Below are 26,085 nucleotides of genomic sequence, written 5' to 3'. Positions count from 1 at the left end.
GTCTAGCTGAGAAAAAAATTCATGCAATACAGAGAAAATAAGGATTACACTTTTTTTTTTTTTTTGGTGGGGCCAAGTACCAAGTCAGGGAAGGTTTCTGAAGTCAAGTTTCAGAGAGAAGGGTCATAGACTTTAGGTCAAGATACCATCTCAGAAAAAGAGGTACAGAATTTGTTGGCAGAGATTAATGTCCACTGAGCTGAGCTGACTGAAGCTGGCAGTTTATTTCTAGTTGAATAAGTTGGGCCATTTTCCTGCCAGGGGAAAATCATTTGCTGTTAGGAAAACTTTCAAAGGTATAAACTAAGATTTTTTTTTTTAAATATTTTTTTAGTTGTCAATGAACCTTTATTTTATTTATTCATTTATAGATGGTGCTGAGAATTGAACCCAGTGGCTCACACTTGCTAGGCAAGCACTCTACCACTGAGCTACAACCCCAGCCCAAACTAAGATTTTTTTTTTACAATTATATTTTCATCTAAGAACAAGGTTCATATGTAACCTAAAAATGTTTTCTTGTAAAAATGACCAAATGTGAAACTTTTGGATTAGAACTCACTAGACACTGAACATCCTAAAGTTGTAGTCTTGGTTACTTCTTATCCAAGGTGAAAAGAGACTCATTAGGAAAAGGAAAAATTGCAAGATAAACCACAAGAAGGCTTAGGCATTGTGTTATATTGGAAAGTTACTTAGGAAATCTCTTTAATGATGACAGATGATATGCTACCAAGTGATTTCTTCCCCATCCCAGCTTCAAGTCCTTTCTTCCATAACTTCATATAAATACATACACAGTTTTATATTGATACTGGGAAGTACCTTAAGACATGTTTCTTAGGAAAGATAGATGCTTTGCCACTGAGTAACTTCCACAATGACATGCTCTTTTCAGATGAATTTTGAAAAATTCACCTTGATTTTATACAATTCCAGTCTGGAATATCAACCCTCTCAATGATAACTGGGATCCTCTCCCAGAATGTGAGTCACCTGAGTCACTCTGTAATTCCTGGGCTTCCTTGGAGACACAAACACTAGAAAATCAGCTTCCAGGAGAATTTGACTTTCAGTCTGTAGCATATGTGACTTTTTAGACAGTTGCAATGTATATTGGTACTGGGCTTCAAAAGTTATCATGTGACCAAATTCGGCCTTTTAAAAAATATTTTTAGTTGTAGATGGACACAATGCCTTTATTTTATTTATTTATTTTTATGTGGTGCTGAGGATTGAACTCAGTGCCTCACATGTGCCAGGCAAGCACTCTACCACTGAGCTACAACCCCTGCCCCAAATTCAGTCTTAAAGCTGAAAAAGTTCATTTAATACCATGAAAAGTTTTGATCTCTACATTAAAATCCTGCTAGAATGTTCTTTTAAAACCTATAAAGGGAGACTTAAGAACAAGAAGCAGAGTTGGGGGCTAAGGCTGGTGGAGTCGGGGTGGAAAGAGTGAGACAAGGACCAGAAGGATCAGGAACACTGAGTAGAGGGCCCTTGAAGATACTCATCTTTTTCTGCCCTGTCTCCTCTCTCCCACCATCTTCCTGTCTTTTCTTAGGCCTGCTCTTCCTGAAAAGAAGGTGACTGATCTCAGCACTCTGAATGAAGTGGGCTATCAAATCCGAATCTAGCCAAGCCATATCGGCCAGCAAGAGGGTTTCTGTGGTGCTTCTCTCTGCACTTTACCCAGCATCTTCAGGAGGAACTGCAACTATTTATTAAGAACTTGTGAATTTTATTTTTAAGGATTCACCTGGAAACAGAATCTGAGTGGGTGGGAATAATTAGCTTTAAAAAACTCTGACCATGAAAAGGCTAAAGTAATAAACCCCACTGGGGTTGGACTGTCTCCCTCACTCAAGATCTCAAGGATAACAAACATCCACTGTAGTTTTTATATTTTTTCATTTACTGACTTTCTTTTACTTGCTTTGAACATTATGCCTCACCAGTAGTTCATGAAATCCTTTCCCACTTTTGGTATAGTAAGGTAACTCAACCAGTATTAGTCTTTTTCAGCAATAACAGAAGCAAAGAAGGGTGGGGTTTTTTTAAGCAGTTAATATTACCTCAGCCTTTTGACATCAGATATGCAAACTTAATGGTATTTTAGTTTTTTATATTCTATTTGTATTGTTTCCCCAATATTCCCCATGGGGATCTCCACAAGTTTGGAGTTTTTTCCTGGTGCACACCTGTGATGAGATTAAGGTATTATATGCAAGTGTTTTACTAAAAAGCACTGAAATTCTCCGCAATACGGGAAACCATTTTTAGGATCTTGGGAGTTACTTCTTTCTTAAAACATTCGCTGACAGCATTTTTTGTTCTTTCAAAACAAAACAAGCACATTCAGAAGTTAGTCTATGTTCTGTCACTAACATTTAAACTTTGCAGAGTCTGGCAGAAAAGCACATGAGGTCATGCACTCCTTACACAAATTTAGCAGTATTGAGATTACCTCCAACAGCAACACACTCAGAAAGGCAGAGACAGGAATGAATCAGGGGTCTTGAGAACCTGATAACCTTTTTGCTCACATTTCATCTGATTTTTAAACTGAGTTAGGCTTTGATTCTGAAGAACTTACTGTTGTTAAAGATATGTCTTGATGTCTTATATTAAGGCCAAATGTGAAACAATGATTACTTTTCCAGTTCCTTGCTTTTGAGATACCTCCTCATGACATTTTGGAAGTACTGGAAAATCTATGAATTAGCAGAACTTTTTTTTTTAGAATGGTGAAGTCTGGTACAGTGTTACACAGGAGAGTGATTTACTCCATGGGGCACAGAATGTGTATCTGGCTGCATATGGCAGTTATGGCGTAACTTCTGACTGCAGACCACAGAGTAACTCTGAGGGCAGATGTGTAGTCCGCATTACACATAGCAAGAGCAGAACTTCTATTTCATTTGTTTTATCTTAGCAACCATGCTAACTCATAAGACCAAAGGACAAGTTGTTTGGTTGAGCTTATCAACAAAAGTGTTCGTTCAGTCTTCAGTGTTTCTCCTTTTGGCTTTCTTTGACTAAAGATGGTTGAACAGGAGTCCAAAAAAAAAATTAAAAAAAAAAAAAAAAAAAAAGAATCTGCTCAGTGACAATATATACCAATAAATCCTCTGGTCATGAAAGCACAAGGGTTTCATCCTTCAGCTATGTGCACTAGAGCTCACTTTACCCTAAAAATCAGTGTTATTAATCAGAGTACTATTCTCCTGGGAAAGGAAGTCTAATGTCCTTTCATGACCAAGTTAAGTATACATCTCACCTAGACCAAATGCAGTATGAGTTAAAAATTCTGAAATTAACAGTTTTCAAGAATAGTATGTTGGGGCTGGGGATATAGCTCAGTGGTGGAGCACACTGAGCACGTACAAGGTTCTTCCTGGGTTCAATCCGAAGCACCAAGGCACCAAGAAATGATGCCTTTTTATTTTTCACAGTAAACCCATTGGCAATCTTATGGCCACATGTGTTCCAATGTTCCAAGTAGCCAGTGAATCATTTTATTCTCTCTGAAACAATACCAACTTATCCACATATTGTCTGTTTATCCATCTGAAACTTTATTATGTCCAATAAGCAGACTATTCAAAAAACTGCTTCGAAGAGCTTAGAATAGCATTTGCCAAGTATTACTTAAGGACTATCCCATCCCAAATATAAAATGTCAAATAGTTGCAGAGCCTCGTTTCTCACAAGAGAAGGTAAAAGAACAGGGATATAAAACTGTTCCCAATATACTGATGTATAAGCCTTAAAATTGCCAGCTGGCCTGATGATTCAATTAGCAACCTAATTTCTTCCACATTCTGATTTTTAGATTCATTTTTCCAAAGTGAGGGTTAGTCACAGCAAGATGTAAATTGATTTAAAGTGTTCATAGTTGTCATTTTACTTCTGTTGCCTACAGCATATGTTAATGAAAAGATATAGGAGTCACCAAATCCTAAATTCTAATGTACTAATTAAAAAAGTAATATGGCAAAAAAAAAAAAAAAAAAAAGCAAGCGAACAACTAGCCAATATATTTTACCTCTCAAAACTGATTTTTAAGAATAGTTATAACTCAAAAGATAAAAAATTAAGCTACAAGGTGATTTGGAATCTAGTTTTTAAAAAATTATTATGCAAGAGAAATTTTATGCTTAAGCCATCATGGCATTATATGCAAAGTTTAAGTGAATGACAGAAATCTTGATCTGAGACTATGTTGTGATGTTTTGAGTACACTTTATTTCAGAAAGTAGTATTTAGTATTTTCTATACACAATGAAATCATGAGCATTTCACTTTTTCTAAGTCAATTATTTCATAAGGATTTTATTAATAAATATTGGTAAATAGAACTTTGGAAATCTTAATTCAGTATTCTTACTATACCTGAAGCTTTTGTAAGCTATAGTTTTATGTACAACCTTGTACAGTTTTTTTGACATACTATTGGGATCTTGTTTATTCTCTTGAACTTTGTTCTGGCCAATACATTTTTTTTAAATCTTTAAGAAAATCTGTGATTGTTTTAGTGGGTATTTTTCTAAGTAAACAAAAACTTGTACAATGGTATTTTAGAGAATGCCAGATAAGTGCATGTTTCAAGTTAATGTTTTTCTCATCACTTGTATGTTTATACACAGCATGGATCTTTAATAAAACCATCCTGGAAATTTAAGAATTGTGTTTTTTTCCACTAAAATCGTAAGATGGTGTGGTTTTTTTCCCTAGTCCTCTGTTTTGGCATATTTTAGTTAACTTAGCTTTTATTAGCATCACTCCAAGTAATAAAGGCTGAACACAGTAATGAAATACTGTGTTGTGAAGAGGCAAAAGGCCAACTTATGCAGCTTAGTACATCTACCACAAAACCTTCAGGCACAGATGTACGAGTCTAATAATTTATCACATAATTTACAGGTACAAAGTGCAAATGACTTGAGTCCCCTGCTCTAAGCCCTTGGACTCTCTGGCTGTCTAAATCTGATTTTTTAAAAAAGCAGACTGTTGTTAAATTTCAAAAAAAGACAAGATTTCTAACATGCATATTATCTTGATATTAAAACATAGAGTAAAATCAAAATTTAATTATTTCACAATTTCCTTTGGTTGAATAGTATGTAATACTTTAGACTGTGAGATTTGGTTTCTGCAATTAATGATTGTTTATGGCAGGTAAAAATGAGGATCCAGAAGCGTTATCAACTCTTCTGATTGAAAAAAGTAAAGACAAGTGGATAATTATTTTCAGTGGAGCTTTAAAAGCTTGTGAGAAAGTTACACTGACCTGTTGGCTTCTGATCCACAAAGTAGAAAGCAAATTTGTGGATTAACTCTTCTCAAAGTGAAACACATGAAATGGGCCAAAATTTACAATCTATTCATTAGGATATAAAATTTTCACAGAGGTTTTCAGGGATGTTAGATTGCTAAGAACGACCTACATATAATAAAGTTATTTTAAAATATTCATTCAACAAGAAGCAGTAATTAATGAATTCTCATTTTTATTTCCCCAATACTGTAAAGGGATAATTAATTCTATTATCATTATAATTTGATGATGACTATATTGGTTAATGAGGACCTATATTATTCTACATACTACTAAAAAATGAGGAAAACCTTATAACTATAGTTGACACTAAATAAAAACCAAAAAAGTGAGCAACTAAACATTTAAAAATACTACAGATTTTACTAGACAAACCTTTATAACCTGCTTGCCTTCTTGGAGCTTTCATCTGGTTTATTTTTTTTAAATAATTGTAGGAAATGACAGTACAAAAATTTTGTCTAAGACTATTATGTCTTTCATTTGAAGATAAGACATTCTATTAATAAAATTCACTATAAAATGTCTATAATTTAGTGCAAAATGACTACATAGTAAAAACACTTATAATTTGTTAAGCCTACTGTCTAAAAATGAAAATTTCACTTTGTAAAAATTTTGATTCAAACACATAGAGCCACCTACAGGATTTTATCAGACCTCATAAAAAAACCTTCATAATCAACTCATAAATAAGCCCCATCTTACATTGGTGCATCACTATAAAACAAAATAAAGCTCAGCACAGTGGCGCATGCCTGTAATCCCAGCGGGCTTGGGTGGCTGGGGCAGGAGGATGGAGAGTTCAAAGCCAGCCTCAGCAACTTAGTAAGGCCCTAAGCAACTCAGCAAGACCCTGTCTCTAAATAAAATATAAAAAAGGCTGGAGATGGGGCCCAATGGTTAAGCATTCCTGGGTTTAATCCTGGTACCTAAAAAATAAAAATAAAACCACTAAAACCAATGGTATTTTAAAAGACTCTAGAGAATTAGGTCTCCAAGTTGGTTATCTCCCCCCAGAGTTTTACAATGTTCTTAGATTTCTGAGGCATAACACAAAAGAATGCTTATAACTGCCACTTTGTTTTGATGATTTTCCTAATAAAATATACTTCTACAGAATTGGTTCAGTAAAAGAGAATATCTCCCCTAATTCAGGGATCTTTTCTTTTTTGTGGGGATGATGGAAGACACCCCCCCGTATCTGAACCCAGGGGCACTTTATCACTAACCTATATCCCCAGCCCCTGCTTTTTAAATTTTTTAAAAAAATATTTCTTAGCTGTAAATGGACACAATATTTTTATTTTTTTATGTGGTGCTGAGAATCAAACCCAGTGCCTTACACATGCTAGGCAAGTGCTCTACCAGAGCTACAATCTCAGCCCCCTGCTTTTTAAATTGTGATTTTGAGGCAGGTTCTTGCTTAAGTTACTTAGCGCCTTGCTAAACTGATGAGGCCTCAAACTTGCAATCCTCCTGCCTCAGCCTCCCAATTTGCTGGGATTACAGGTGTACACCATTGCACCCAACCCCACAAATCTTTTCTTAAAACTAAAGAGAAAAAAAAGAAAATACTAGGTAAACAAAGGCATAACTCAAGTCTATTACTTTTAGGTCTGCCTATGTCTGTAATGGGGTGGAAAGAGTGGATTTATCCAAAAGACTTCATCCTCTTATAGTAACCTACATTTCCCAAACATTTTCCCAAAGCTGCAGGCATTATCACATGGCTCAGGACAATAATAAGAAGGATTAAGCATTCTGTACAATTTAAAAGATTATCAAGCCCCCTTCGAAAACAAAAATTGTAGGCTGGATACCTGTGAATAACCTAATGATTTCTGAGACAACCAATTGGGACTCAAAACACACAGGGTTCTGCCAAAGAAATCATGCCACCTGGACAAGAAACAAATTGTGGTTTGCAAGAACTCATAGATATTTTGGATCCACTTAAAGCTTGCCAAAAACATGAAATTCTTCACTAAGCAGACTAAAGAAGATGCACATATTTTAAAAACACTGTCAGCTTTACTAAGGTTTAGAATAAAAAATATTTACATGTCTTTTATAATAAAGAGTATTTACACCTCAATTATCAGGAAAATATTTTTCATTATTAAAAAAAGAAAATTGTTGTAAACTTGTTTCTTCTGATATCTGTTTCAAGCACTCAACCTCTTCAGAAACTCCACAGCACAAAAATAAACATGCAAAAGCTTAAGAACAACTTTACAGTCTTTGAAAAAGAATATAAATTGGAAAGAAAATTATGTATATAATCAAAGAAGAATCAGAGCTCAAGTCTGAATTTAGCCAATAAAGGCAGATGATCTGAAGAGTTATTCTCATTTGGAAGTCCATTAACAGTCCATAAGTCTTGTTCTGTAAGAAGTGACAGTCTAGCTAGAAGTTTCAAGCCACCAACCAAAGCAACTTCAGCTCCTACATTAAAGAAGCATATACATATTTAGTAAAACTGTTATCAATGGGTTATTGTAAATTAATTATACAAGTCTTTTTTTCTAAACAGTGAAAAAGAACTTGAGACCCCTACAGAACACTAATATGAAATAGTTTTTAGAATACAATTAATGTTTTATTGAATTATAAAAATAATTCCCAAACTCACAGCAGTTTCGGGTATTATTTTTACTTCAAATATATTTTTCTATTTATAAGTTTTGCAAATAATCTTTGGAAGAAAATACTAATACATTAACAAATGTTAAGAGTAATTTCAGATTGACAACTACCCAATAAATCATCCACTAACCATTCTGTAACTGCATAAGGCCAAACAGATCCAACCACATCCAAAGAGGAAGTTTACAAGGTGACTGGAAAAAAAGTATAATTTACTCCCAGAGAGGCAGTCCCCAGAGAAATAAAACATGACATGATCTCAAATGTTAAGAGATTTGAGATGCTGATCCACAATACTCTCCCGCCACCTAGTGAACTTTTGTAGGCATGACATCTTTCAGAACCTTACTACAAAAAGCAGCAAGCTAGTTCATAGAGTTGATTTAGTGAAGTAGTAAGCCATCTCCTGTTATTAATAAAGTAATCCCCAAAAGGAAGGGGAAGAAAAACAAAACACAACAGGACTAAAAGGGAAAAGAGAAAAAAAGCACAAAAAAATGCAGTAGAGCTGGGCATGGTAGCCCACACCTGTAATCCCAGCAATTAGGGAGGCTGAGACAGGAAGATCACAAGTTTGAGGCCAACTTGTAAGACCTTGTCTCAAAAAATAAAATAAAAAATGCTGGGGTTGTCAAAACAGAGAGATACAGACAGAGGGAGACAGACAGACACACAACAAAGTGATAATCAGAAAAAAAAGAAAAGAAAAAGGCATCCATATTTAAGACTGCCAAGAGTTCTACTTTAGATTTCTGATTATTTTAAATTCTTCTGCATTTAAAATCCTTTGATTAATGTATACAACCTAATTTTCACTGAATCAAACAAGGAAAGATGTTATCACTTTTGCTTTTTAAAAACACGTAGTTATACTTTCTTCTCAGAAAGATTTCGAAGTCAATGTACAAATTTGTTGTTGGCAGCATGCCTTAATAAATCTTAACCACAAAACTGTATGATAACCCAGAAAAATAGTAAATTTTTGGCAAGTAAAAATAAGGAGCAATACAAAAGACCTACAACTCAAAAGCTGACGAACTGGATGTTAGAACTAAGGATATAATTGTTACATAATTTCTTTGGGGTACTTTCCTGCTTTCCAAAGAAGTAACTGATTGACACCATCAATCTGTTTATTTTAGAATATTTTTAACTTCTAAATCTGGAACTTCATCTAGAGGTATAGCTAACTTTCTTAATTTCAGCCTTGGAGGTCTGGCTACTGTGCTCTCTAGCAGAGTTACGAATACATACAGTTTTTACCTGGGTGCCCAGCAACATCTTCCTTTTCTGCAGAGTAGAAAATATAATCCACAGTTATGGCACTTCGGGAATGACAAGTGGTCACTTCTGGAATTCCAGTGTCAGGAAAGAAATGTGAATAAACAGATGACAAACTGAAATGGTGCTGTAGGTTTGAAGATAATCTAAATTGAAAAGAAAAAGTATTCAGCATCAAGTTTTTCATGACTTCTATAAGTTCTTCTATTTAAAGAACTTTTTCATTCAATTTCTAGATTAAGACCAGACATTAGGACAAGTTTTATATATGTAGACCATATCATAATTTAGCATTCACTTATTCATGAAGTTATAGTAAAAATCCATTAACAAGGCTATATTCATAGGGGTAAAATAGCTCAATAATCAACATACTAATAAAACTATTATTTATGTTTGAGAGCATCCCCTTGTTAATTAACATGTATTCTAAAACAACTTACACATTTTTGTTGTGTTTTTAAAAAAGAAAATCAAAGACTTCTGATGTCAGAGGGACCACATTTTTCTGTTATTATTGCTCTGACATATGAGATAACTTGAGGCTACAGCTTAAGCCAGCTTCTATAATGGCTTACATTTACTATAAATACATGTGATGTATGGGAAAGGATTTAAAGATCATTTTCTAGTAACACATTATAAATTTTAAGGATCATTATGCCATAAAGGAAAATAAAATCTTCAGAACATTTTAAAAATTCATTCAACATTTGCCAAACATCTAATAAATTCTAGGCACTGTCTTAGGTGCTGAGGATAGATAAAAATGAGGTTTTAATGTGGTTTTGTTTTTAATGAGCTAGTATGTCAATAAATAAAGGTAATTCCTTGGAACTGCTCTTAACTTCCAACTTTCAGGAACTTTTTATGTTTAGGGACATATATTTATAGTATCATTAAATGTAAATAGGTCTTCTGCAAATTGTTATCTACCACCAATTTTCAGTTTACAGATAAAAGCTATACACAATGCATTACATTCACGTGCAGATAGTCAATCAGATCTTTTCTAAAAAGATTTAAGAATTACTTGAAATTATTACTTGTTAGGTTAACCTTCTTTATTGATCCTTTTTTCCTTTAGTACTGGGGACTGAATCCAGGGTCTCATACATGCTAGATAAGCACTCTACCACTGAGCTATATCCCCAGCAGTTACTCCTCCTTTTTGTGTTGTTTTTTTATATTTTTGAGACAGAATCTCTCTCACTAGTTGCCCAGGCTGTGCGTCTTGATAAGTTGCTTAGGTGCCCTAGAACTTGTGATCTTGCTGCCTGTTACTGGGCTCACAGGTATGCACTATAACACATGACCAAATATTCCTTTTTCCAAAAAAACAAAACTGCTCCCTTTCTTACTGAATTTTTATTATGTGAAAATATTTTCTCAAAACAAGGTATACAAAAGAAAATTTAAAAAGCAGATAAAATATAGGAGAGATGCTTCTAATTTGGTTCCTAACGTTAAAATGTTAAAACACAAAATTTAATCACAATAGAAAAAAACCAAAGAATCTCCCAAGAGATTTCTCCCAAAGAGACAAGATTTAGGTCCCTGTCTTATGTTAATGTGAATCCATTCCTCAACCACAGCCCCAAACTTTCACGTTTCTTTAATAAGGAATCCAGGCATCTTCATCCTCTGACGTTCTTTTCCTATAGTTCAAGACATTATGACTATCTTTTCTACTGGCATATTCTTTTTTTGGATCAATTCTCCTACAGACTGTTTTGAGATCTAGTAAGTCAAAGAACAGTAAGGATCCTCTTGAAATCTGAAAATATTTTTCTGCAATCTTCTTCACCTTTGTCTAAATATGAAGTGGCAATAAATTTTAAGGGTACTTGAGCTGGTCTAGGTCCTTTTATAACATTGCCTGAGCATCAAACATTGTGCTTTATATGCTTTATCTGTGAATCCTCACAATAACCCAAATTATGTATCAGGAAAATGAACCGCAAAAATGTTACATTTCATGTGCAAAACCACACCACCAAAAAGCAGCATCAATACCATCTTCCTTTTTTATCCAAGTGTTTTTTGAGAAATACCTTTTTAATTCAACTTAAGTCAGGAAGTGCCTATTACTGCTTTTCAGAACTCACTTTTCAGCTGTTACTAGGACCTCTGTTTTCTCCAGCTGTGTTTGTGTAGGATCACTATCTGTAAGAACAGAGAGAAATGTATTAAGCTTACTTACACACTGCTTTGTTCCAGTTTGTCTCCGTATAGCCCTCTTACTATAGAAATGATATTTAAAACACATCTAGTTTAAATAGATGTCTAGTTATGTGTTTTATTCTAGAGGCTGTTCTGACAGTCTCCAAAATTAGGAAAAATAAAATGTAACATGCAAGTAATTCATGCACATATAATTTTGGAAGTTCAACTTTATGAAGTAAATTTAGAGCTCTTTAAAAAAAAGGAATGAGCAAATAGCTACATATTTATACATATATATGAATATTCATCCCTGAGATGCTAATCCTTTAAAATTTTAGTCTTATAGCTTCCAAGGAAATACTATTGCCCAGCAGACTGCCAAAATGTACTACAAACACTTACCTGTCTTTTCTACTTTTGGAACCTGCTGTACCTCATACACACAGTTCTGTGAGATACCTAGGTTTGGGGGCCAAATTGGAATAGATAAAATTCTTTGTCCCCGTGAAGACTGTTCCTGGCCAGATACCTAAACAAAATTTCAACAGGTATCTTAGGTGAAAAAGATTTTAAGTAATTTATGTATTGAAAAATTTATGTCTTAAATAAAAGGTAATCCAAAAATAGTAAACATTACCCTTTATTCATTATGTTAAGTGATTTTCTGTGCTTATAAAATCATGTTCAAATACAATTCAGAAAGCACTTATTTATATGAAAACAAGTCTTTTCCTATGTATTTTTCTCTAACTTGAACATTCAAACCATTTAGAGCTTTGACTAATACTGCCTCTTCCTTTGTGCTACATGCAATATAATTTCTATTGTATCAAACACTAAGAGAATTATCTCTTTAAATTCATAATAATTACTCAAAACTCCAGGAGTATAGAGCTTATTTTGGCTAACTATAATGAAGATCACAAAATCTAAAGCAAGCAGAGAAAAGCACAATAAAAATAGTAGCATCAGATAAATTATTATAAAGAGTTAAAATATTTATCATTACGTAGAGGAAAACATATGATGAAGACTAGTTTTGCCAAGAGTGTTGCCTGCATCCAGCATTCAAAATTCTACCCTGCCACCTTATAAACAATTCTTTATTTCTGAGGAATCCATGCCTGGCGATGTTTTTTTTCCTTCTTCCCCTATTTTTCTTTTTTTTCTTTCTTTCTTTTTTTTTGCTTGCTAAATCCTCCAAGCAGAATGTTGCCACAGATACATGGAAAAGATAAAATTAAACCAAGTGAAAAAACTTACTGATTAGGAGTTGTGAAAAATCATCACAGCTTGGTAAAGTGAGGTATCAAATCATCCAAGGTTTTCCAAGAGCCACAAGAAAATTATCCTTACATTACATTGACTGGAGCAACTATGTCCACCACCTAACAACAGTAAAGTAAGCACTTACCTTTCCTATGGCAAGTCCTTCATAATTCAATTTTCCTTCCTTTATGAAACTATAGAGTGGAGAACCAGGAACAGAATTAAAGTCACCGCACATAACAATAGGACAGAAGCTGCCATCTTTCTGATGGGCAACACTGGAAATCTCTGCCAGCAGCATTGCCAATTGGGTCAGTTTAATATCACCTCTCCTTGGATTATACAATAGATGTGTATTAGCTACACAGATCGCAGGAGAGGCAGCACATGGAATTTTGGGCTGCAAGAGTAAAACTAATCCAATATTGTCTCTGTCCAACAGAGGAATATCAGGGCGGAAGAATTCCACTGGATTCACTGATAAGAGAGAAAATTTGGAATGCTTGAAGCAAATGGCACAGCCATCAGGTTTCCTTCCAGTTCGCATCTTATATTCACAGTGATAACCTACAAGAAAGAAATGAATTTAAAACAGGGATTGTTTATATACATACATGTCAAAACACAGCTCTCATATTTCAACAATGTTTACCAAAGTGTATTCTGCAGAAAATTAGTATTATGGGACATAAAGAAGTGCTGGAGTCCAAAAAGATTAGCACTGGGTTTAACAGCTCTCTTTACTGGCTGACTTACGTCCTTACTATACTAATGTACATTATCATTCCCCCAGTTCCAATTCATGACAACGACAGTAAGGATCTATAATCATTTCCTCTCTCTTCACCCCATCTCTCTGATCTTTCTGCCTGCAGCTCTTTCCCCCTCACTCTGTTCCAATCTCCAATCATCTGTCTTCCTGCTTGCTGGAATGCTCTAGGCACAGCTTGTTCCTTCACCTTTTTCAACTCTTTGTTGAAATGTCACTTTGATCATTTTGCTTAAAATTGAAACCTCATTCTACTTTCCTACTTTTCTCCAGAGAAGTATCTCCTGAGTAGATGGGCTTACAGGTGTGACTCACCCGAGGGAGGAGACTTTTTACCTGTTTTGTCCAATGTTATACTCAATTGTCTAGAATAGTGCATAGTATATAGTAAGCACTCAAAATTATTTGCTGACCAAATAAATACAAAGCAGGCACATTTCTCAATCTATGTGTTCAAAGATGACCTGTTTCTAGAAGTGTTTCTTCATTAAACAGGTTTTCAGTTTTTATCTATGAGGCACTGAGGCCCTGCTGTTATGATGAACTAGGAAGAATGATCCCTGATTTCATGGAGCTCAGAATCTTAGTGTTCTGGTGGTAAGCACAGCAACTATTAAAAGAGCTAGTAAAGAAATTCTACTACACCTTTCCCTTTGAATTAAAACTACATATCAACATTAAAAAGTTTCTCACTGAAATATCTCAATGTTTTCCTGACCTTCTGAAATAGGATTTACATTTTCAAAATTAAGATTTTTTGGCTTACATCTTTGCTTAGCAAGTTATGGTTTATTAATAAACAAATCTTCAAAAGTAAAAGTAAATTTGGCTAAAGTAAAGTTACATCGTACCCAGTGATTCCAAACTTGGCCTGATTTCTGTTCCATAATGATCTTCTTGAACTTCTTGTAAACACAGTACCTTTGAAGAAAAAATAGCTTGAATTAAAACAAAGAAATGCAAACATGAATTTTCTGGTGCTTTCATCTCTAAAGGAGTCTTCATAAATTCCAAACCTGATAAGAGTTGAAAAAAATAACTTACAATTCTTTTTTCTTGTTATTTGTAGATTTAGCAAATTAATATTTCCCAATCTGACCAATCTCAAAACCCTGGTCTTTAAGCTTGAAGCTTTCTTACTATCCAAAATTGATATTTCCCAAAAGAAATATTTTTAATTTACATGTCAGGCTCTCTTTCCTGAATTCCCAAGTTCTTTAGTACTAATCTTTGGAGTCCTTTCTAAGAGTTTGATTTTTTTTAATGCTATCATTTAGATGAAATTTTTGCATGAACTACTGAAATTCTGAACCAAAGAAAATATTACTATACCAGTTCATGTCTCAAAACTGACCATACTTACAACTTTTCAGATCCTTTTTGAAAAGTTAATGATTATTTATACCACCAACCACTAGCAAATGATTCTCTGGAAGTCATGATAACATGCTAAGAACGGTTCTACCACTATTCTTAAATATTTTTCCTTTTTACCTCCCCCATCCACACACAAAAAAGGATAAAAATCACCTCATTCACAAACCCACAAATGAAACATTTAACTCAACTTTTCCTTGAGTGAAGCATTTTGATAATATTTTACACTTACATCTGCATCAAAGTGTTTAATTTCTTTCAGAATATTGGGAAACCTAAAACTCCAATGTAATACTGGTCGTCGACAGTGTCTATAAAGGTGTGAATTATCTTCCAATAAATCTTGTGCAAGTATATTATAGGACATCACTGAAAAGTCAAACTTGTTCTCATTGTCTTCACATTGGGGGTCAACATTTTCCTCTCCTAGGATCTTCGTTTTTTCTTTCTTATGGTTACATATATATTCCCAATTCCTTTTAATCATTCCTGTTAAAATACATTGGACAAAATATAAATAATTTATTTTAAAAAAGACCATTTAGTTTCCTGTATCTTTATGCTATTTAAAAATTCCCATAAACTATGAGTCAAATGTTTTTTTCCCTAAAAAATGGTCATATAGTACCAAATAACTAGTAGCTGTCATCAAACTGATTGCAAAGGTGGCAAAATGCTACACTGACTAACACGTATACAAGTTTAAAAGGATCTACAAGACATCCTGAAGGCTGAGCGTTCATGCTAATAAAGCTAAGACTATACAGGGGTTGTGGTTTCTTTCTTCTCTATGGTTAACAGTGGTTGGCCACAGACAACCATAATGGTATATTTGTATGTCACAGATTTTCAATGAGATGATTTCACATTATATTTTATTCCCTATTAGTAAGATAAGATCAACAAATGATTAAGGTCCAGAATAACTCTTTAGTTCAGAATTCTGGTGTATACATGAATGAAGGTTATATAATGGCAATACATGGAAGCAGTACTTAGTGTCTAAAACATTAAGGGGAACAAAGCAAACAAAATGAACAAAAGCCATCTCTTTAATGTACCAAAGCAGAAGTTAAATGTGATTTATGGAATGCTAGCAAATGATAATGGCTGGTTGACAAGCGCAGCATGCAAAAACCAGGAATGTGCCATAGTTTGTATTCTGCAGACATAATGTACTCTGAAAAAGCAATGGAGAGTAGAAAAAGCATGAGACTCTGCAATTATAGATAGTCCTTGACTTTGATATGACCACCATTTATGTAGTGTTCCTCACCACACCATTAAAGAGGATACTCTATTGCCATGGGAAGCCATGAAGAAAAATTTGGAACTTTTAGAGAATCTAGAGCCCAAAAGGAAGAGGAAACAAATAATAGGAAGAAAATATAGTAGGAGATAGACTTCCATGCATGATTAATTATTAGAAAAGTCTCAGCCCTAAAATATCTTCTTTTATCCTACATGAACATTTTCAACTTTGCTGGATCACGATGACTAAAATCCTACCAATTGAAAATTAAAATGAGATTAAAATAGTATATAAATTTATACATGAAGTGAAAATAAAATTAAAAGGAAATACACTAGTATTTTTATAAATAGTTATTTCTGAGTACTAGAATTTTAGTAGACTTTTCCGAAACTACAATAATGATCCATTTACCCTCAAATCATCAATATACCATATAAAACCGCCAATGAAGTAATACTACTTTTTGGTAAATTACTTTCCTCAATATCTAAGTATCTGATGAATTGAGGGGACAGGAATTTTGACCACAGGATATAAGAAGATAACTGGCATGACTAGTGCAGTCTGGAGGGAACAAAGGAGTTAGAGACTTATGATACCATGAACATACTAGGAGAAGTATAAAGGGAAAAAAAAAAAAAAAAAAAAAGGAAGGAACTAAATGGTCCTCAAGTACTACATAATTTTGCATGGAGCTTGTCCTATGCACAGAAAAAGGAAGAAAACTATCCCTTTCTCTATCCATCACCGACATGTGGAATTCTACTCCAGAAGGCTCAGTACTGGGGCTAATTATACTACCTCCACAGAGCTACTTAAAGATTTATAGAACACCATTTGTAAACTGAGGGTAGTTTATGAGGGTTTTAGCCATCAATCAGTCTTCAAACATCTCTAGTCATGCAAACAAAATGTAAGCTATCATAAATAAAGTACCATCTTGGTGTCACTGCCATATGAAAATATGAAAGATGAGGGTCTAAAAAACATGTTTGTAGTTCCTTATAAAATATGTGCATATAATGGCATTTAATATATTAAGATTTTATGGTCCTGGTAATCGGTTTGTAAATTAACGTTTTGCAATTCTACTTTTAAATAACCAGGACCATTCAATTATCTGATTAATATAGTGGCTTTCAAACTTCGACAGCTTGTAGAACCCTTTTGTCCTTATTTTTCAGCATAGAACACCAATCTCTGGCATAATGGGACTGGGGCTGGGATGATGGGGTAAACACACATTTTATTTGCTTTTAATAAATGTACATAAATGTGTTCAAGTGCTAGCGTTCCATGGAAGACAATTTGAAAACCACTGACAAAGTGGATAGTCTTTAACCTTTATATACTTCACAACATTAATTGACACTGCAAAAGCTTATATACCTTCCATGTCAGGAGGAACAAGATGGTCACAGCAGAGAAGATAGATGAATCAAAGAAAGTAAGCAATAGGCCTGATCAGGTTTTTGGGCTGCCTAATTAAAAAATCATAATTGTGTCACATAAATCCTTCAAATACCACTTTAAAGTGATAGGCAAGTTAGCAATGCTGTTCTCTTGATTGAAAAATATTAGTGAAATATCGGAAGTCACAAATATGGCTTAACGAAGAGCCTTTTCCTTATTCACAATACCTAGGAAGAATGGACATATAAAGAGTCAGGTTGCAATCAAAGATTATCAGTATGTAAATGTAATTCCCCATCCATTAAAGGGAAAACAACACCACAGTTTTCTGAGTACCTACTATGTAGCCAACAGTGTGGTAGGCACTTTGACATGCCTCATTTCATCTGTAACAGACTTGCAAGGTAAGCATTACCCTATACTAGGAAACCAAGGAGCACAGAGTTTTAAGTAATCTCCCCACAGTCACACAACCAGTGGTAAAGCAGAAATGAGGACAGGGAGTAGTTTCTAAGTTCATGCTGATGTCAGGTATCAGTATGCCACTGTTCCAACTGAGAGTACACCAAATTTATAAGATAAATGACAGAGAAGTGTGTGCTAGCCTGATGAACAACAAATAAATGAAAAGAAATCCAAGGTCATCATTCAGACCTGGACTTACAAATAATGAACTATCCTTAGGAAACTGATTTTAATGCTTCTAAATATGCCTTTCATTCGTTCAAATAAATATGTTTATCTCCATATGTTATAATTAAGTAGTATACAGATTTTCACTTTGAGGGCCTACAATTTCTATTTAAATGTTTTTCTCCCTTAAGTAGGTTCTTTATAACTATATGACAACAAATTATATTATTTGCTTGGACATTAGTTTAATAACTTGGCCTGGAATCCAGCTGAAGTCTGTATACTGCTTTTTTGTAACAAAGGCAGAAAGAACTCAAAGAGCACTAACTCATCAACTCTTCCTGCCCTGACTGCTGGGCAAGACTCATTCTCAATGTCTTCCTCTGAACAAATTTGTACGTCATCTCCTTATACATTAACACCCACACAGGCCATGCTTAAACACCTTCAGAGGAATTATCTTCACTGAAAACTATAGTTCAATAAGAAAGACAATTCCAAAGTCTATTTGACACTTCATTTATACTTTCAGGAGGCTGGAGTGGGGTTGGGCTGTGTGTAGACTGGAAACAAAGAGGAAGCCTAGTGAATTGTTGAGAAGAAAAATATGAAAAAAATAGACCTAATCAACATATTTAGAAAAATAAAGTTTTCTTGGCATTGAATAAGATATAGTTCCCTTTCTAAAAGATACTTCTGATTGACTCAAGTTTATATCTATAGATCTCAGTTTGAGAAATAGAGATTTAATAAACTAAAACCTCATTCTAAAAGAAATTGTCTTTTACTTAGAATCCTATCTCTTTTACCCTCTAGTAACAGGGATTGAACCCAGAGGCATTCTACCACTGAGCTACATCAACAGCCCTTTTAGTTTTCAATTGAAGACAGAGTCTTGCTAAATTGCCCAGGTTAGGCTCAAAGTTGTAATCCTCCTGCTTCAGCTTCCAGAGTAGCTGAGATTACAGGTGTGTACCACCAGGCCAACTTCACTTTCAATTGTTTCTTCTTAAAAATAATCTTTTTGTTTTATATTTTAAAAGCTAGAGTTAAAAATGAAAACAAAATTGAATTCTTTTTTTGGATCCATGACTTCCAAGAATAAACCCACCAATTTATAATTCTGAAAGGCCTTCTGTTTCAAGAACACTGGATGTGAAAATTGTTCTTAAGTTAAATTTAGCATTTTAATCTACTTCTCCATTCTTTTCCAACCTTAATTTGTCTGTAGTTTCTTCTATTTTTTTCCAGCCAGAAATACACAATTAATTGAAGATAAAGACTTCATTTTAAAAAGATTTATTTTTTCCTAACAGAAAACTACAGACTAAAAATAAACACCAAACATCTCTAAAACCTGCAGGAATTTTAAATATTACATATGAAAGTGTCAACTTAGTCTATCATTTATATCTACTTCTTCACCAAGATAAATGTCACCTTTACCTTGGTGTTTTCTTCGTTTTGATGAAGGCTCATCTCCCTCAGAGTTCATGATGTAACTAGAGAGATGAATCAAAGAGGTCTGGCTCAGGTTGTCAGGTCTCCAGTTATTGTACTGAAACTGAGTTCTAGACTCAAATAAACAAGGTGGTCTCCAATTTAGTGAAAAATGCCTACTACTGAAGTATGGGTAAGGAGCACGAGAATAATGTCCAGGCCACCTCATACAACTAGAAATATGTCTGTTCCAGCAACTTTGCGGATTCTCCCACGGTGTAGTCCAATCTCTGCCCAGACTCTTCTGGTGATGGGAAAACATGGGGTATCTAAAAGAAATAAATACACTCCTTGAGGCACCACTTTTTGTTCAGCTATAGTACACAAAATCTAAATCTATTTCCTCAAGGGAAGATAACATCTATTTAAAATCTGACTTCTAAATCTGTGAAGGATGAAGAGAAAAGCACGCATGGTTTAGCTATGAGCATCAACACCTCAATACTTTCCCCTAAACAACCATGAATAGTATTCTAAATACTTAACAAGAGAATACTACCTTAAAAAATGCCACACACCCCTCAAAATAGCCACAGTACAACTGAAAGAGAAATCCACTATCAAACCAGAATTCTGAGTAGTTTTCTAGCACCAAAAACTCCATAGAAAAATAAAATCCACAGCAAACATAATAATCAAATATGGAACACATATTAGACAACTGAAGCAACTCTATCCTCCAAATTGGGTTCGGAGAAAAAATATGTTTCTGAACAGGTTTTTATACTAAGGTAGATTTGTTTTCAAACACTTGTAAAGCTAGCACAACTTCACAATCTATTTGCCTTGCTCATCAGTAGATGGACAATTTAATTTTACATTCTTTTCTTTTTCTTTCATGAGCATTCTTCTCCTTGGGGGAAATTAAAGAGGATAAAGATTGTGTACTAGGAATTCATTCAACAACACTTCATGCCCAACAGCATCAATGTAATCTATCATCCAAAATATCTCCAAAGTAGTGCTAAGATTATCTTTCATAAGTTTCTCCCAGGCTCTCAAAAAACTTCAGCTTGAGTACCATCTTCTTACTCTAGTTTGTTGAAAAAAAAAAAAGTTAGCATTTAGAGGACTTCTATCCTTGCCTCTGGAATTCATTATAAGTACATTTCTCAACATACTTATCAATAATGTCCCCTTCTGTCACAAATGGAATTTTGTTTAAATTGCATTTATTGTTGACATAGTTTTTCATTTTAAGGGCATAAATGCTGTTTATATAGTCACAAACCGTTCTCTAAAATCAACTTAACTGTAAATCTTTAAAGGCATGAAGTGTGCACTCTATCCTGTGTTGTGATGAAAGCCATAGGTATTTGGGCACTTGGTCTGTGCATTTTCTATCCAGCTAAGCTACCATAATGAAATTGAAAACTTGAACTACAATATGTATTTTCTGTACTTTTAATTATTTATGTGGATGACTTTTTCTCAAGATATTGAGCTCCTTCAGGGCCAGAATCTTCTTACTCATTTTAAGCCGGTATCTTCACAAGTGCCTAGCACATTGCCTGGCATACAGCTGGGTACTCAGGAAACATTGTTGAACCGAATTGCCATCAAGTCCCAGGCCCAGGAGTTAAAAGCAGATCCTCATGACTTTCGCGGTAATTAATAGTGATGTGCTTCCCACGCATGGTCCACCAGTCGGTTTAACAGAGTACAAAATTAAACCTTCTGATTTGCAGCATATAAGTACTTATTTTAAAGTTTATTAGGAATAAAAGTAATCCCAGAATTTCGCAGGCACGACTAAGGGCGTCGCTAATGTAGGTAGCGCCTACTGAAGTGGTTTTTTTTTTTTTTTTTTTTTTTTTTTTTTTTCTTTAAGTGCGTCAATTTAAAGAAAAACATCCCGTAAACAACACGGCTGGAATGAGAACTTGGCAATAACCGTAAAGGTTGGAATACAAGTGACCCAAGTTTGAGAGACGCTAAAACACCCACAAACAACCCCCCTGGCGTGTGCCACGCGCCGCCTCCCTGGAGGTCAGGCCCGCCGGGACCTGCTGCGGACAGGCGGGCATCAGGCGGGCTGCCAGTCCCGAGTCGGGCCGCAGCGTCCTGGGAGGCTGAGGCCAGCTTGGAGGCTGGGCCGAGGCGCCAGGGCGCCGAAGCCAAGCCCGGTCAGGAAGGCCGCGCCTCCCCGGAAGGCGACCGACACGCTCGACACCCGGACCGGGACCCGGCGGCCCAGCGTCTCGCCGGCCGCGCGCCCGGTTTACCTAGCCCTCTGGGTCTCCGGAGGAACCGTCCCGGCCGCACCATCTCCCAAACCCTCTTCCTCCTCCGCCTCCCCCAGCCCGCCCCGCCCTGGGCTAACCTGGGCTGCCCGCCCCGAGGCCGCCCGCCCCTTCCTCCTCCCTCTTCCCTCCGGCTGCCCAGTCTTACTGACCGGCCTCTTCCCACCACACAGCGGCCGTAGCCCCTCCTCACACACCGCCAGGCTTCCATCTTGTCCCTCAGCTGTCGTCCAAGTCCAGGCCCAGGCCTCCACCTGAACCTTTACGACCCACTCGGCGGCCTAAGACACCACGGGGCCCCCATCACTCGAAGTCCCGGCTCCCGGCCTAGTTGCAAGGCATGCTGGGAGCTGCAGTCTCGCCACCGGCCATGCCTCCATCTTGCCCAGTGAGAGTCTCTTAAATCCTTAAACACGAATTGTGCTCAGGGAGCATGCGCAGAGGGTGAGACGCTTGGTCAGCCATTTCTGAACAGGGCAAAATTCCCGACCTCTGTCTTAAAGACACAGAAATTTCTGGACTGGATAGCTGTGTAAGACCTATGGGCAGGTGCTCTGCTGATACTGTATGAGAACTGGAAGGAAAATTAAAGTTATTTTATCATGTAGGTATTCAAAAGGTGCATGCCCAAGTTGAGGAAATATCATCTCAGTTTCCATGGAACTGGGGTACCACAGATTTTTGTACCTAATTTTGTGGAAACGCACCCACACAACTCACTTTTTAAAATGATGTGTGTGTGTTAAGTGTTCATCTCTATCAAATCTAGTGGGACTCTAGATTCTTGGAATACATGAAGTGGAAAGAGAGGAAGAATGAAGTGGGGAGATGGGAGGGGAAAGGGACACTAGAAGGTAAGATCAACGCTTTCATGGGCTGTTTGGTGCAGGAGTGAAGATGTTTCTTGGGAATGTTGTTTTTTGTTTTGTTTCATGTGTTAGTTGAAAGAATAGTTTTTCCCTCAGTATATAGCTGATCCTCTTATTAATAGAAGTTAGATTCTATAAAGTTGCACTAACACCGAATTAATGTATACTGAGCCATTATACACTGTTAGGTTTGTGTGTGACTTCAATAACATTTTCATCAGCTAATCAATACCTAATCTTGTTTTATTTGTTTCTATTTAAAGATTCCTTATTTAATATGTACTGTTAATTCATTAACACTGAACTGAGGGCCAATAGCACTATAACCCATACCTAAACAAAGCTTATCTAACAGATATTTTCAATGTAAATTACATCACAGCCTTATTGCACTTAGGAAAATGTGATAGTGAAATCTGCTAAGGCATGAACACATCAGGACATAAGTCCCTTAACTTGCCTTTCTAAAAAAGTCTCCAGGCCATTCACTAATGATTCCTATTGCTTGGAAGTGACTTTTCAAGAAGCCAACTCCTCCATCAATAATGTCCTTAGCACAGACCACAACTTCCACTGAAAATAAACATGGTCTTTTCTTTTCATCCAACGGCTGAGCAGCTTTCCCTTTTTTCCTTCCTATAAATTTCCCAACTACCAGCAGAAGGAAGGCAGATTTTGAACTCTCATCTCCTAACCTTGCCAGTCTGCTGCACAATAAAGTGTCTCCTTTTTGCAAAAACCTGGTGCTAGAGCACTGACTTCTGTGCGTGTAGGGCAGCAAGCCTATGCCCGGTAACAATAGTACTAACTTTGGGGACAATTTTTAACAGCACAATCAATAAAGATATGGAAAAAGGGCATTAGATAGACTGTAAATAGGACACTTGCTTATGTATGAGAACTGAAACAAGAAAGCAGAGTGGGCCCTGTTCAGCCTCAGCTAGGAGCAGGCACATTAGGCAACCCATATTTTCACTGCTGTGCGGGTGTCTGAGAATGAGTGTAAAAGCACTTTGAGTATTGATTTCAGGATTACAAATAAATGTTAGGGAGTAGACATTTGCAAATACAGAATCCACAAATAATGAGAATCAAGTATATTTCTGTTTCATAATGTTCTATTTTCTAATTGTACCCACTATTTTGCAGTTTATTAAATTTGAGTAGTACTTTAGTGTATCTCTTGTCTTCCTAATTACATTGCAAGTCATTGTTTGTTTGTTTTTTTTTAATTTCATTTAGAAACTGGGTCTTCCTGAGTTGCTTAGGGTCTTGCTAAGTTGCTGAGGCTGGCTTTGAACTTGCAATCCTCCTGCTTCAGCCTCCTGAACCATGGGACTATAGGGGTGTGCCACCACACCCAGTGCAAGTCACTTTTGAGCAAGGGCTATGACCTGCTATTTTCAAAATTTATCTGACCTACTGCTATGCTAAGTGCTTAAGATGGTAGACAAAATATTCTTGAATGAATGGTGAATACTGAGCGAGAATTAGATAAGACCTATGAATAACCATATTTTTTTCCTTTAGTACACTCCAAAACCTCTCACTTATTAGGTGGTTTGTTGGTTTGTTTTTTATTTATTTATCAGCTCGAGAATTTCATGGGAAAGAGAATAGCTCTTTGATATCTAGACTGGTAAGTTCTTGTGTTTCTGTCTTTACTCTTGATTCATGGCTAAAATTGTACATTTGAAGCCATAACGTCTCCATATATCTGTGTGTGCCTGTAATTCATGAAGAACTTTCCCCTTACTATATGAGTGTGAGATGTTGTTATACCTCTAGAAAATATTATTGTCATACACTATAGTTAATTAAAGGAAATCTGTTCTGACTGACTTGTAGAGATAAATAAGGATTTATATAAATTTAACACCTAAAAATTATCTGAAAATAAGGGAATTACACTTTAAATGTGGTTTGTTTATTATTTATTTATTTGTTTTTATTTTTTTGGTAGTGCTAGGGATTGAACCCAGGGCCTCATGCATATTAAGCAAGCACTCTACCACTGAGCAACATCCCAGCCCTTTTAATTTAATTTTATTTTACTGAGACAGGGTCTGGCTAAGTTGCCCAGGCTGGCCTTGAACTTTTGATCCTCCTGCCTCAGCCTCCCTAGTAGCTGGAATTATAAACATGAGCCGCTGCACCCAGCTTAAATGCGATATACTTTGAAGAAAACCATGTTGTTCTTACAGAAACTACTCAGAAATGTTTTATGACTCCAAGTTCACATAACTAAGGTCGAACTCTGGTAACGTCTTCAGGCAATTTCTTTTTTGACATAGTTTAATGTTACTAAGAAATGGGTAGAAAGAGGGAGATTGATATTTCAGAATACCCTCCCTCCATTATTGCACACCTAGCCAGGGACTGAGGCAGTGAAGGGTCATCAATTAAACCTCAGAGACTAAGAACTCTACTAAATGGAAACCATGTATTTTGGACAAGCATGAAGAAACTTCATCTACTACTGAAGAGATTGCTCAAGTGTTTAGGAACTTAAAAAAAAAAAGTTGGGCTGGGGTTGTGGCTTAGTGGCAGAGCACTTTCCTAGCACGTGCAAGGCACTGGTTCGATTCTCATCACCACATAAAAATAAAGAAAATAAAGGTCCATTTCCAAAAAAAAAAAGTTTATGAACTTGAGTCCACTGGACGGGGGTATAAGTAGCCAAAATGGCTACTTATGAGTTAACATGTCACCCAGGCTTTCACCCTGAGGGGCTAATGATTGAGAGAAAATAGAAGTATCCCAGAGCTCATATTTCTATAAAATGGAGACAACCTGGACACCCTGTGGAGGTTGTTTTTGGCAAAAACTAAAGTAGGTAAGACTGTCTTTTCCTCCCTAAAACTTTCAGGGCTGGTTATGGAGCGGAGAGGGGCTGAAAAGTACCGTGGAATGAATTCACTGTCTCCCTTCCTGAGGAATAAGTCACTAGAGGAAGCAATTTTCAGAGTGTGACAAAGGTATAAAGAACCTCATTAAGGACTATATAACTAGAAATAGAGGTAGTTGGAGCTATCAGAATGTGACAGAAGAGAAAATAATGCTCAAATATGAATTTGAGCAAAACCAGAGAGACTGAGAATTATCTGAAAATTGCTTTTCAAATCCCTATGCAGGAGAGTGATCATTTCAGCTCTCCTTTGGGACATCCAGAATGGATCAGCAAACAAGACAGAGACAGGATTATGATAGAAAAAGAAAAAAAAAAAAAAAAATCAGAGCATATCCAAACAGAAATATTTTACTAGGACACACTTGCATAATGTCTTCATTAGTTTCCAGAAGGAAGGAATCGGAAG

General features: G+C 35.8%; 2 protein-coding genes across 7 annotated transcripts in view; one reads left to right on the top strand and one right to left on the bottom strand.

Annotated features, from left to right (window-relative positions):
- VASH2 (vasohibin 2) overlaps positions 1-6,919 on the top strand; it is a 44,846-nt gene extending 37,927 nt beyond the window's left edge. For both annotated transcript variants that reach the window (XM_079107023.1, XM_079107025.1), the window contains one exon: positions 1,568-6,919. In XM_079107023.1, coding sequence (XP_078963149.1) covers positions 1,568-1,640 — 73 coding nt within the window. In that variant the 3' untranslated portion in view covers positions 1,641-6,919. The remainder of the gene's footprint in view (positions 1-1,567) is intronic.
- Positions 6,508-22,311, bottom strand: ANGEL2 (angel homolog 2). 5 transcript variants are annotated; one of them, XM_079107017.1, is made up of 9 exons: positions 22,052-22,311; positions 19,603-19,925; positions 15,088-15,344; positions 14,330-14,399; positions 12,855-13,276; positions 11,843-11,969; positions 11,383-11,440; positions 9,257-9,420; positions 6,508-7,792 (listed from the first exon to the last, which is right to left on the bottom strand). In XM_079107017.1, exons 1-9 carry the CDS (start codon positions 22,108-22,110, stop codon positions 7,641-7,643), a joined length of 1,632 nt encoding a protein of 543 aa, XP_078963143.1. In that variant the 5' UTR covers positions 22,111-22,311; the 3' UTR covers positions 6,508-7,640. The 5 variants fall into 5 exon arrangements, with proteins under 5 accessions (XP_078963143.1, XP_078963144.1, XP_078963145.1 ...); XM_079107018.1 differs by lacking the exon at positions 22,052-22,311 and adding an exon at positions 21,882-21,953; XM_079107019.1 differs by lacking the exon at positions 22,052-22,311 and adding an exon at positions 21,127-21,875.
- Between the last annotated feature and the right edge of the window lie 3,774 nt (positions 22,312-26,085).

Source organism: Sciurus vulgaris (genome assembly GCF_902686455.1).
Source record: "Sciurus vulgaris genome assembly, chromosome: 12".
In the NCBI taxonomy this organism is placed as follows: Eukaryota; Metazoa; Chordata; class Mammalia; order Rodentia; family Sciuridae; genus Sciurus; species Sciurus vulgaris.
This window is presented reverse-complemented; position numbering and strand designations above follow the sequence as displayed.

What these genes read in the sequence shown, in the direction of transcription:
- ANGEL2 (XM_079107017.1), bottom strand. Translation starts at nt 22,110, where the DNA reads ATGGAAGCCTGGCGGTGTGTGAGGAGGGGCTACGGCCGCTGTGTGGTG. An exon ending in TTAAACACTTTGATGCAGAT is followed by an intron (nt 14,400 to 15,087) that starts GTAAGTGTAAAA and finishes TTTTCTTCAAAG; the next exon opens with GTACTGTGTTTACAAGAAGT. An exon ending in GTCCTAGTAACAGCTGAAAA is followed by an intron (nt 9,421 to 11,382) that starts GTGAGTTCTGAA and finishes TTTTCAATTTAG; the next exon opens with ATTATCTTCAAACCTACAGC.